Below are 13,874 nucleotides of genomic sequence, written 5' to 3' on the forward strand. Positions count from 1 at the left end.
TACAGTTTTAAAAATCACAACACCATGATCAAGCATTACAGTTGTAGTGATATGAATAAAGCAAATGTCCATATGAGCTAAAACTGGAAAGAATTTTAGAGATCACCCAATCTAATCCTTTCATTTTATAGCTAATGAATCTGATACTTAAAAAGCTGGTTAAATGTCTTGCCCCAATATCATATAGGTAACAAAGAGAAAATCTAGGATTCAGTCTGAGTTCCTCTGAGAGACAGTATGACATAATAGTATATTGAACCTGAAGTCAGGAAGTACTGAATTAGGAAGACTTTTGGCCTTTGGTTTCTTCACTTATAAAATAAAAAGGACAGAATCTGATGATCTCTAAAGTTCTTTCAATTCCAAATTTATGATCATAGAATTCCAAATTTAGAGTTTGTTGTACTATAGCATATTAATTTAATTTAATAATTAATAGTATTAATCAAAATGTTTATTGAATTTTAGTCTGAAAATCATACTAATAGGCAATAGTCTGGCATCATCTGTGTGCTGGTAAATGCTTAACAACTGGCTAATGGCAGAAAAATTTTACCCATTCCATTTTAAAATTTAATCTGTATCATATATATTTATCCATATTTTTCTAAATCTATGACCTCTTATAGAAAAAAATTTCTAGGAGTAACCATTTAAAAAAAATTATACAGTAGAAGTACAAGCACAGGTATGATAGAAAGAACAAGAGAAAGTCATTATTCTGTGTGACCTTAGGAAAGACACAACTTCTCTGGTCTTTAGTTGCTTCCTCTTCATAATAAGAAGGTTGAACTTTATTGTTGTTAAGTCTTTTTTTCAGGCAACTTTTCATGACCCCATTTTCTTAGCAAAGATATTAGAATAGTTTGCCATTTCCAGGTCTAACTCATTTTGCAGATGAAACTTGTCTGCAAACAGGGTTAAGTGACTTGCTCAGGGTTAATCAGTTTGATGAATTTTCCTGGTTTCAAGGTCAATCAATACTCTATCCACTGCACCACCTAAATGCATCTAGTTGAAACTAGATTGCCAATAAAATCCATTTCAATTTTTAACATTTTATATTCAGAGTGAATTTAAGTAGCAGTGATTTCTGTTTTGGCCAGAAACCATGAAAGTCTTCCTCTCCCAGATTGATTTTTTTTAACTATGCAAAAGAGGCTGGTTTTTGTTTCATTTCTTTCTTACTTGCCTTAATCACTAAGAAACACTAGATGGTTTTGCCCTCCCAGTTTCATTTTTTTTTTTTTTGAACTAGGTAAAAATAGTCATTCTTTGCCTCTTTGCCTCATCTGTTTCTTACCTAGTCTTAATCATTGAATGGATGCTTGCCTCAGTCAAATTTGGCTTAAAAAAGACAATGTCTCCCAGTGATCTAGGATCATCTCCAGTCATCCTGATCCCTATCTGACCTCTGGACCCAGATAGCTCCAGAGGAGTGAGTGAGGCTGGTGACTTTGCATATTGTTCCCCATTTAAATTTAATTCACTTGCATGTCATGGCATTACCTCTCTGAAGTCTTGGTCTTCTTGGAGAAAGGACAAACAATACTAACAACAACATTCATCTAGGATCAATTGTTTTGGGCTTGCATCTTCACTGAAATAAAGCCTGCCATTAAATCAGTCACATTTAGAGTCTTTTAACCCAGGAGATGGGAGGCAAAGAGAAGAGAGACAACATTATAAGAATCAGCTCTGGAGCCTGTTGGAGCCTGTTAGGGAGAACAACTTAGTAAACTGGACAAATGAGTGTGGTACCACACATCCATACAGGGCTGAAGAAAATAGCAGGTAGAGGAAATAAAATGAATTAGGTAAACTCCACCTGTCCCTTCCCTTTCTCCATGAAGAGTTTTCCTGGCTATGAATGGACTTGACTGTTGACATCGGCATTGGGGAAAAGGAAGAAGAATTAGGAGATGAGTAAGATAGGAGAAGAGGAGCATCAGTCCAAGGTTTTTAGAGCTTCCTGGGAAGTAGAGAAGATAGTTAGGAAATCTCATGAGTCTCTAGGAATTCTGCCTTGGGGGATCAAGGTGCACCTTGGAAGGGCAGAAGTGATCCATACTGGGCTCACCGGTAAAGTATGAGTTTCAATAGCATTAGCCATCTCCTGGGTCCAGAAGATAGAGGAGACACAGATTACGACTTGCCCAGGCCACTCCAGAACCCACTGCTTTCTAGGAACCTATAAAAAGTCAAAGATTATATGTATTTAGAGCTGGATGAGGAGATCTATGAGGCTACTGAATCCAAGCCCTTCATTTTACAGGTGAGGATAATGAGGGTAAAAAGTTGAAATGTCTTGTTCAGAGTGGTACAAAATTAAGTGTCAGAGTATTTGAACTCTCTAACACTCTGCTATCTAGCTGGCTTCCCTTAATGCCCCCTCCAAAAACCACACAACAAAATAAGCCCAAAACCCAAACATGAGAGGGTGCGACAGTAGATTTCATCATTTCTCCTTTTAGAGAACATAAGCCACAATGTCCTTATTTCTAGGGGAAAGGGGTGTAACTCTTCTGAAGAATGTACAGAAGAGGCTGTTTTAAAAAAATCTTTCATCCCACTCAGCTACTATTGTGGGAGGTCTGAAATTCCACCACTAGTTATTAATTTATTTGGGTTATACATTGTGCCCTCTCATTTCCTTTTTCACAATACAAATACACTGGAGGAGTGACCCATCATTTCCTTAACATCTTAGGGTGGGTGGAGTTTCTCAGATGCTTAGCTGATGGCAGAAGAACACTCTTTAATAATTTTAATGTTCTGTTTTGACAATGTAGAAATAAGAACAGTCTCCAAAAGAGACTTTTTGTTCATTCCAACCACCAGTTGGAACTTAGATGACCTGAGAGACATACAACCCTAATGATAGTTATTAAGAGAAGTCCTGTCAGTTTTATCTTTTTTTTAAATATTTATACTTTTCACTATCAACTTCCTTGGTTCACCCTCCCTTGAATCCCAGTATTTATGGGAATGGAAAGCAAGGGAAAGAAAGATTAGATGACCCATTCTGTATGACAAGGAGAGAAAACTGAATTAATACCAAATTGCTTTTCTGAGTTTTTTCCAACTTTCAGTGATGTGAGATGGAATGAACATTTTACGTTTAGATTTAGAGACTAAGGGGTGGGCTCTGCCACCCAATCTTGGGTGACTTTAGGTCAGTCACTTAGATTAATTAGATTATTAGATTTTTATTAATTATATTTTCCTTTCTTTAATTGTAAAATGAGGGGGCTGGACTAGATGACCTTTGAAGTTTCTTCCTTTTCTAAATCTATCCCATTAAAAGTTTAACTCCACCAGCCTTGATGCAGACCCTGGACTGGAACCCACCTCAGTGTAGGCATCAATCCCTTTTTTGAGCACCATTTTAATACTGGCAAGCATCATCTGTTCCACTTGAAGAAGCCATTTTTCTACCATGCCCTGTAAGGGAAGAAAAACACAAACAGAAATGAGCAGTGAATACAGTGGAATCAGTAGAGACTGCAGTAGAGACCTTGGAAATGAACTTAGTTTTGGAATACCAGATATTAAACTGAAGCTTTGTTATTGGTTTTATCTACATTTTCAAAGTCTTTGTTCTCTTCCTTTCTTAAACCTTTTGTAATCCTAAAGTGAAAAAAGTAAGACTGGCCCAGCAACACATATTCATTTTTTGTGACAGGTGTATGCTGTTAGACCTGGATTGTTGCTTAAGGGCATCTAAGTGGCACAGTAGATAGTGCACCAGATCTGGAGTTTCAGAGTACATATCCAACTTCAGATACTTACTAGCTGTAAGACTCTGGGTAAGTCACTTAACCTTGTTTGCTGATAATTTTTTTCAACTGTACAATGAGTTGGAGATGAAGATGGCAAACCACTCCAGTGTCTTTGCCAAGAAAACCCCAAATGGTGTCATGAAGAGTTGGACATGACTGAAACAAATGAACAACATATTTATCTCCCTGTTAACTTCCAGGTAGATGAGACCCTAATGTCAAGAGATGCATCAGACCATGGAACTAGTGATAGTCAAGTAGTGGAGAGAAAAGAGGGATGGATTAGAGCCAGGAAAACCTTGAGTTTGGACCCTACCTCAAACTTTTATTTTAGTTCCACACCCCTTCAGTAAGTTTACTTGGTATCTCTCAACCTCAGTTTTTTCATCTGTAAAATGGAGAGAATAACTGTTGGATTTGCCTCACGGGATTGTGGTGATCAAAATGAGATACTATTATTACTAGCTGATTCTATGTGGAAAATAAGCCGCAGGACGAAAAAAAACTGTTCTGTACAGGAAGGATCTTATGTCATTAGGTTGTCTCCTGAGTACCTACTTAACAGCAAAAGGGAAGAAGTCATTGAACTAACCAGTAGTTTAGCTGGTTAGTAGTAGTTAGTAATTAGCTGAGGTCCTTTATCAAGCTAAACTGCCAAATATACAAACATTATTACAGAGACAGCAACTTCAACGGGTTGGCCATATTTTTCGGATGCCAGGCATACAGTTGGCAAAAAGACTATTTTACAGAGAAAAATAGAACAAGGGCTCACAAGGGAGTCAGAAGAAATGACAGGGACACCCTGAAGGTCTCTCTTAAGAACTCTGGAATTGATTGTGCAGCACGGGAAACACTGGCACAGGACCACCCAGCAAGACATACCCTCATCAGAGAGGGTGCTGTACTCTATGAGGAAGGCAGAATTGAAGCAGTTCAAAGGAAACATGAGATACATAAATTTATAGAGTAACCACCCCAAGTGTTCACATGAACTAAGTGTACCCAACCTCTAGTATAGAATATTCTAAACTCATATTGGTCTGAGCAGCCACAGTCAGATACACACTGTAACCCATCTTTAATACAGTGATGTCATTTTGATCTTCTTCAGTAATGAAGGACAAGAATCAACCAACCCACCCACCAACCCAGTACCTCTAATAATGGGGAAATGAAATCTATATTGTCTCGATTCCAAGGGGGTGTTTATTCTTAGAATTTCTCTAACAATTCATCTTCTGTAACCATGTGGTTTATAAGCTACAATTATTTTCATGGTGACCTTACAAATCATTTGGCACCTGAGTGATTCAGGGGATAGGGTAAGGGATATGGAAACAGAAAGATCAAAGTTTAAATTCTGCCTCAGATACTAATAGTTGTGTGATACTGGACAAGTGATATAAGCTCTTGAAGCCTCAGTTTCCTACTCTGCAAAATGGAATAATAATAGTAACTATCTCCTGGGGTTACTGTGAAGATTAAATGATGTGACAGATTAGAAATACTTTACAAATCTTAAGGTACTTTATAAATGCTTTTATATTTGTTATCTATCTTTAGTACTACAACATGATGATATACTGTCCCATGAAATAATATTTCTTATTGCCTTTGGGTATATAATAAAATCAGTTCTGACATGCCTCCCCATCCCACCTCTGTTTTTTCCCTCTCCTAGTTGTATCTGTGGACCATCCCTTCCATTTAACTTTCCTCTGGTGTCTTTTGTCACAAGAACCTCAAGAATGTGTAATTCATTTATCTTTAGTACAAATAGTCCAATTAAAGTTTGTTGATATTGATAATTGTTGTGATTCTTAATACCCTCTGTTCCATTTTCTCATACTCTGCTACCATTACTACAGAAATAGAAGGGGGGGGGCCACATAAGATGGAGGACCAGTTTTTACTTTTCCCCTATTTCATGGATTGTCATGGTCAAAATAATTTCTTACCATGTGATCAGCCTACCTCTTCATAGCCTTTGAGAACCTTTATTCCATGATGATATATTAGGGCTTGATTTTGTGGAATGGAGAAATATGAGGAGAAATATAGGGGGAAGTCAGATTTAGGAGGAAGGAGGGAGACTTGGATATTACACAGGAACTTTATGTCTCTATATTTAATAAAGAAAGGGGTTGGTAGGTATGAGAAGTAATGAACTTGTTAAAGAATGAAGTAGGTTCCATTTTAACAAACAGGAAAAGACATGTTATTAATATAGGCCTTATTTCTGAATCAGCCATCTGCCTACAGTCAGACTATTGAGTCACAGGTGCTAAGATCAGATTAGTAAAAAGGAAGAAAAAAGAAAATAGTTAGAAAAAGATACGGTTTACAATTAAAACATTAACCTTGAACTATGTAAATAAGCAACTGAAAAGATAAAAATGGAAAATGGACAAACAAAATGCCATTACTATCAAATAAAATGTTTTTTCCCAGATGTTTAACCAATGTAGATTAATTGCCACAATAAGGAGACCAAAAGAGTTCAAGAAACTCCTTAGTCAATGGAGAGGTAGCTGTCAATAGCAAGAGTGGGATAGAATATAAAGTTATCTGTAAAATATGACTTTTAAAAAATGCATGGTGGATGATTATCAATAGTTTTGCCTTCTAAAGCAGAGAGGAAACAGTAGAGGGCAAAACCAGTTTAAAAAAAGCAGCTGGGTGGCACAGTGAAGAGAATGCTGACCCTGAAATCAGAAGTGCCTGATTTCAAATCCAGCATCAGACACCTAGTCCTAACTTAACTGTGTGACCTTGGGCAAGTCACTCAACCCCATTCCCTTGCAAAAAAAAGAAAAGAAAGTGTAATAAAACATCCCAACTCCACAGTTACCTCAAGGGCATTTAATGATAAAAATGGAAGGATGATCATAAATAGAGGAAAAATGAAAAAAAAATTCATTATAACAAAATATGTTGCAAGCTTTTCTCTATCAAGGGCAATGAAACCACCATACTTGAGTCCTAATTCCACTGTTCTACTTATAGAAGTGGGAGAAATGACTCAAAGAAAATAAAGATAAGAAAAGCATCAGGATTGAACCAAGTAGAAATAGAAGAGGTTTGCATTGGAGGTAACACAGATGTGAGGGCACTGAAAGACAATATATAATATATAATATATCATATATATTATATATGATATATTATATATTATATATATATACAATATATATAATATATAGAGGGGGGGGATACTAAGAGGTTTGGAAAAAATGCTGGGTCTTATTGATACCAAGAAAAAGGTGTCAGAGAGAACATCAGTGACCAATGACTTACATCCTTAACTCTCCTGTCTCTACAAAATAATTATGAGAGTCATCTCATAAAGGTGTCTGCAGTAGGGAAAAGAAAAAAAATATAGAAAAAAAGATTAGACTATTAATACTAAAAAGAAAAAAGATAATGAAGAAAATATCATCAGAAATACTGACAGCTCCTGAGTTTCCCATTTATATAAAACTTTTATAAGAGTCATCTGTCTATGAATCACAGGCATGTTTGATCAGGTTATTAGTCTGGAAAAATTAAACTTTTACATGTGATATTTAACAATGGGTTATATCTTTACTATTTCACAAAACTAATAATTAGAGAGACTATAATAGCCTTTTGGATGTCTTATTGGTTAATTATGAAAAAAGTTGATAAGACAAATGCCATCTTCCAAATTACCTGGATTTATCTATTTTAATTGCATGCAAAGATAATTAAGAAACCCCAAATTGAGGTGGAACCAAAATGTTGGCATGAGGGCAGGATTTCCCAGAAGCTCTCTTCCAAAATATTCCCCCAAAACCCTTAAAATTATGACTCTAAATTTTAGAGAGATAGAATCCACAGAAAGACTCAGTGAAATAATTCTCCAGCCCAAGGTAACTTGAAAATCCATAGGAAGATTCTGTTTCACTGGGGTCAGAAGGCATGGCAGTGCCCCACTGGAGTGAATGAGCTTCAGCCTTCCAGTAACAGCCCACTGGACACCTGGGTCCCTGGGGATGCTGGCTTGTGGAAGCAGAAGTGGTTTCTAGACCTCCTAATCCAGGGATCACCAAGCACAACTTGGAAGATCAGCAGGGAAATCTCTGCCAGAGGGAGTGGCCTTCAGTGCAATCCCAACCTGGAAAATGTAAGCAGGTCTGCAGAGCCACCAGTAGGAGCTGCCCAGCAGCTGCTCCCAGAGTGCTCAGTCCACTGAAAGTACAGAGGTGGGGGGAGACTGTTAAGGTCGCTCCATTATCCATGGGATAGGACTTTTGTGCTTTGATCACATGCAGACCCTGATCACAGTCTGGGGTCCCCAAATGCCACAGAAGAACAGGGACCCTCCTCACAGCTCCAGGGCAGGGGGGTGTGCTTGTGGTCATGCACAGGCCAGGAGAGCAGTCAGAGCCTTGTCAGGTCCTTGCAGGAGAGTTTCAATAACACTCAAAAGCTCAGGAAGCACCTCAAAACCAGGCACAAGGTTAGGGAAATAAGTAAACAGAATAAAAAGAACCTGCCCTTAGACAATTACTTTGAGCCCATGGAGGATCAAAACACACACTCAGAGGATGACAAAGTTCAAGCTTCTGCATCCAAAACTTTCAAGAAAAATAGGAGTTGAGCTTGGGCTATAGAAAAACTCAAAAAAGATTTTGAAAATCAAGTAAGGGAGGTAGAGGAAAAATTGGGAAGAGAAATGACAGCGATATGAGAAAATCATGAAAACCAAGTCAGCAGCTTAGTCAAGGAGATATTAAAAAATGCCGAAGAAAACAACATGTTTAAAACCAGTTTAGATCAAATTGAAAAAGCAGTCCAGAAAATTAATGAGGAGAATACCTTAAAAAGCAGAATTGGTCAGATGGAAAAGGAGATAACAAAGTTTTCTGAAGAAAATAACTCCTTCAAATGTAGAATGGAACTAAAGGAAGCTGATGACTCTGTGAGGAACTAAACGATAAAACAAAACAAAAAGAATGAAAAACTAGAAGAAAATGTGAAATATCTCATTAGAAAAAACAACTGACCTGGAAAACAGATCCAGGAGAGACAATTTAAAAATTATTGGGAAAAAGAACCCTAAAACAATATTTATTTTAAAAGGGGCAGCTAGGTGGTGCAGTGGATAGAGCACTAGTCCTGGGGTCAGGAGTACCTGAGTTCAAATCTGATCTCAGACATTTAATAATTACCTAGCTGTGTGGCCTTGGGCAAGCCACTTAATCCCATTTGCCTTGCAAAAACCTAAAAAAAATTATTGGGCTATGTGATAGCAAAGAATTGAAAATTAAATAAATGTCCTTCAATTGGGGAATGGCTTAACAAACTGAGGTATATGTATGTCATGGAACACTATTGTTCTATTAGAAACCAGGAGGGATGGGAATTCAGGGAAGCCTGGAAGGATTTGCATGAACTGATGCTGAGCAAGATGAGCAGAACCAGAAAAACATTGTACATCCTAACAGCAACATGGGGGTGATGATCAACCTTAATGGACTTATTCATTCCTTCAGTGCAACAACCAGGGACAATTTGGGGATATCTGCGATGGAGAATACCGTCTGTATCCAGAGAAAGAATGTGGAATTTGAAGAAAGACCAAAGACTATTACCTTCAATTTAGAAAAACAAAAACATTATCTTATTATGTAATTTTGCCATCGCTTATACTTTATTTTTGTTCCTTAAGGATATGATTTCTCTCTCATCACATTCAATTGAGATCAATGTATACCATGGAAATAATGTAAAGACTAACAGAATGCCTTCTGTGGGGGGTGGGGAGGTGGGGGGAGGGAAGCAAGAATGGGGGTAAAGTTGTAGAACTCATAAATAAATAAATAAATAAAATCTAAAGAAAAAATTATTGGGCTACTTGGAAGTCATGATTGGGAAAAGAGTCTTGATTTCATTTTTAAAGAATTTCTATATCAAAATTGCCCTGATATACTAGAAGCAAAGGGCAAAATAGAAATTGAGAGAATCCACCCATCTCCTCCTGAAAAAGATCCAAAAAATAACTCCCAGAAATATTATAGCCAAATTCCAGCACTCCCAAGTCAAAGAGAAAATATTACAATCAGAAAGAAACAATTCAAATATTGCATTGCTACAGTCAGAATTACACAGGACATAGCAGCATTTGCATTAAGCACTTATAGGTCTTGGAATATGATATTCCAGAAGGCAAAAAAGCTTTGAATGCAACTGAAAATCAACTACCCAGCAAAACTGAACATCCAGAGAAAAGATGGACATTCAGTGAAATAGGGTAATTTCAAACTTTCCTGTTGGAAAGGACCAGAGCTGAACAGAAAGTTTGATCTTCAAGCACAGGACTCAGGTGAAGCATAGAGAGTGGATGAGAAGGTAAATGAGAAATTTAATGATGTTGAACTGCATGGAAAGACAATACTGATAACTCATTTTAGCCATCTCAATTAATAGAACAGTTAGGAGGAGCATATTTAGACAAGACACTGGATAGAGCTGTATATATATATATATTATTATATATATATATAATATATAATTATTATAAGATGGAGTCAATGGGTGAAAAAGGAATGTAATAGGAAATGGAGAAAGAAGAGGTAGAATGGGTTAAGCTATTTCATGTAAAAGAGTCAAGAAAAAGCTTTTGCAATAGAGTGGAAGGGGTAAAGGTGAGGGGGAATGAGTGAGCCTTCATTCTCATTGGAAATAACTCAGAGAGAAAACAGCAAACTACCCTTAAAGGGTATAGAAATCTATCTTACCCTAGAGTAAAAAGGAGAGGAAAGGGATAGAAGAAAGGGGACAGGGGAGGGAGGATGTAGACAATGGAGGAGAAGGTAGATCTTGGGAGAGGGTAGTCAGATACAACACATTTTTTTTGTTTTTTTGCAAGGTGGTGGGATTGGATGGGACCACACAGCTGGGTGGTTGTTGGGTGTCAGGGTGGGAATTGGTCTCGGGTTCTCTTGGTCCCCCTGTGTTCTGTCTGAACTTGGCTTCCCATAGCACACTTTTGAGGAGGGACAAAGTGAAAGGAGAGAGAAAAATGGAATAAATGGGAGTGGGGAGGAATGAATGGAGAGAAATGCAATCAGCAATAGCAACTGTGGGAAAAAAATTACAGAAGCAACTTCTCTGATGGACTTATGATAAAGAAGTTGATCCACTCCAGAGACAGAGCTGACGATATCTGAACACAGACTGAAATACAATTTTTTTCTTTCTTTCACTTTATTTCTTGTGAGGGGAAGGGAGATTATGTTTACTCTTAAAACAAGACTACTTTAGTAATGCGTAAATAAATAAATGCAAAAAGAAAAAGAAAAAAGAAAGAAACCCCCCAAATCTTCAATTCTATTTTAGACAAGTTGATTTGTGCATTGGAAAAAGGAATGAGAGGAAACAAGAACAAAATCCCATATCCACCACATCCTTCTTTAGAGAACAAAACTAATGAGTTTTTATTTTCTGATTTTGGTTGGTCATTATTTTTGCCATATAACTGATGCAATCTGAATACAAAAATATACAATTATCCCCAGCACCCATTTGTCCCCAGGCCTACTTTCCTGCCCACTCTAGTGCCCAGGAGGATCAAATTAATGGTAGGAAAAGAGAAAACTATCTGAAATGCTCTTGTCTTATTGCAGAACCAAAACTTTAGTCCTCAGCAATCTAGAATCAGTCTAAAATTTGAGTGTCTCCTCCTCTTCCCCTTCCCCCATCTCATTTTCAGTGTAAAAGCTTTTAGAGGAGAGAGAGATTGGGGCAGAAGGTTAGAGCACCTGGGATGATAGGCTTAGTTTACTTGGTCCTCAAATCACAAAGGTTTGAAACTCCTTCCCCAAATTTGGCATCTGATCTAGGAGTTTGGGAAAAAAAATTAAGTCTTATACTTAAGCACTAACTTTCCCAGATCATTCATGAGTGTGACCCACTTCCAACAAACTAAATTATTTGATTACTGACAAAAATTAAAATAAAAATCTTTGGTGACTGATTTTTTTCTCTCATACCTAGAATGCTCCCTCCTCATCTCTGCCTCCTGGGTTCCTTAGTTTCCTTCAAGTCCCAGCTTAAATATTCTCTTCTAAAGGAAGCCTTTCCTATTTCCTCTTAATTCTAGTACTTTCCCTTTGATAATTATTTCCTATTTATCCCTGTATATAGTCTATTTACTTATTTATATTTGTTTGTTGTCTCCCCCCATTGGAGAGACTTGAGGGCAGGGACTTTTACCTCTTTTTGTATCCACCAGAGTGTAGCAAAGTGCACTATTTATACATATAACACAAATGTACAAATAGTAAGTACATTTACATGATATACAAATATAACACAAATAGTATAAAAACAATTTTTTTTTGACAGACTGGCTTCTTCTCAATTACTATTGACTCACTGTGTGGCTCTTGACAAAATTATGAAAGTGAAGCTATGTATAAGCTCTTTTCCTTCCTCCTATAGCCTGATGAAGGGAGAAAAGGCAATATTACCTTGGCTTGAAGTGGGTAGATTTTCTCATTGAAAGGAACCACTTCCTTCTCTGAACTGATCATTCCCAAAATTTCCAGTTCTTCATTAAATTCAAGTTTTGCAATTCCCTCAAAGCACTTCTTTAAATGTGGCTGGACTCGGAGGGGATCCTTTGTTTCTGACAAGATCTCTAGCAGCTCATCATTTGATAGGAAAAAGAATCTGTTTCCAGAGAGAAAGATGGGAAATGAAATCTCCCTTCACAGGACCTGGAGTTCCACAGAGGTTCTACTCCCCAAACAGGCAGTGGTACTTTGATGCATCACAAAGATATCTTTGATATATATAATGGCCTGAAGAAACCTGGGTTTCTTCACCCCTTCCCTTTGCCAATTTTAGTTGGAATTTGAGGATATAGCATTGGCAAAAATGACACCTGTGTATAATGTGGTTAGGGTGCTTGTTGTGGATTAAGAGATGGCTGTATGGAAGGAAAGAAAGAGGACTTATTTTCCCAGGATACATCCCAACAAATTCATAGATATGTTAATAGCTAAACAATTTTGAAAAACAATAAAATTAAATACTCATTTGAACAGAAAAGAGCTTACCATCTTATAAAATGGCTATAATGTCTTCCTGATTCTTCTTTTGAGTTTTGCAAGAGACTATCATGTAGCCTCAAAGTTGCTTTTGGGAAAGTTATCCAATGGCCAGAGTGATCATGGAGGGAGCAATTGTCTCATTTCCATGTAAATATGAGGAAAGTTACTCCCAAATTCTAAATCATATTTTGAATTGTCAAGTATAATTCAATTATAGTAATAATTAGAAAAGAATTGTGGACAAAGAACCAGCTTCAGAGTCAGTAGTTCAAGTTCTCACTTTACAAATAAGTTTGGGCTGTGATCCTGGGAAAGTCATTTAATTTCTCAATGACCAAAGCAAGTCTCCAACCCCCTAAGTTTCAGAGCACATGGCAACATAATCAGCAAGTGAGTAGTTCTGTGTAAGTGTAGTTCTATGAACTACAAAGGGGAACTGAGAAAGTGAGTATGAATGTTGCAGTATATTCCCTTTTCTGGAAATTATGGTAATAAAATAGTGACCTATCTACTAATAGGAAATTGGAGCATGGGTTTCATATCGACTGCCAGCCTGGTGTACCTGGGGAAAAACAACCGTTTCTTCTCCAAATATTCATTCAGCCCCTTCTGGATGTCCTCCAACAGAAGGTTGGATTCTCTGAGTTTCTCTAACATTTGTGGCTGATCTGTTGCTACAAGCACTCTGACATCTTTCACCTAGAGAGACAGACCCAAAAAGTAAGACTGAGTCAAGAAATACTATACTAACACCAAAGTTACTATAACTATTCAGTCTCTTTAGTTTCCAAAGCTGGCTAGGAAGTCTTAGTATATGGGTCTTAACAACTTGTTACTGGGAAAATTTATGGCAACTATGGAACAGAGGTCTTGTAATCCATAATATAACTTCCCAGATAATTTATCTTGTAGTAAAATGGGCAGATAAATACCCATAGGGTTAATCCCATATAAATGTACATCCAATTCAAGAAAGCCTAATTTTTAAGAATATCTGTCTTTGATA

The 13,874-nt window shown here is 37.1% G+C and overlaps 1 protein-coding gene across 5 annotated transcripts in view; it reads right to left on the reverse strand.

Annotated features, from left to right (window-relative positions):
* The window catches only part of DNAH3 (dynein axonemal heavy chain 3), a 195,390-nt gene that overhangs the window by 96,127 nt on the left and 85,389 nt on the right, over positions 1–13,874 (reverse strand). For all 5 annotated transcript variants that reach the window (XM_074208291.1, XM_074208288.1, XM_074208289.1 and 2 more), the window contains 4 exons: positions 13,431–13,567; positions 12,284–12,485; positions 3,352–3,444; positions 2,081–2,191 (listed from right to left, as the gene is read on the reverse strand). In XM_074208291.1, the coding sequence (XP_074064392.1) occupies positions 2,081–2,191; positions 3,352–3,444; positions 12,284–12,485; positions 13,431–13,567 (543 nt within the window). The remainder of the gene's footprint in view (positions 1–2,080; positions 2,192–3,351; positions 3,445–12,283; positions 12,486–13,430; positions 13,568–13,874) is intronic.

The sequence above is a fragment of the Macrotis lagotis genome, chromosome X (assembly GCF_037893015.1).
Source record: "Macrotis lagotis isolate mMagLag1 chromosome X, bilby.v1.9.chrom.fasta, whole genome shotgun sequence".
Lineage (NCBI taxonomy): Eukaryota > Metazoa > Chordata > Mammalia > Peramelemorphia > Peramelidae > Macrotis > Macrotis lagotis.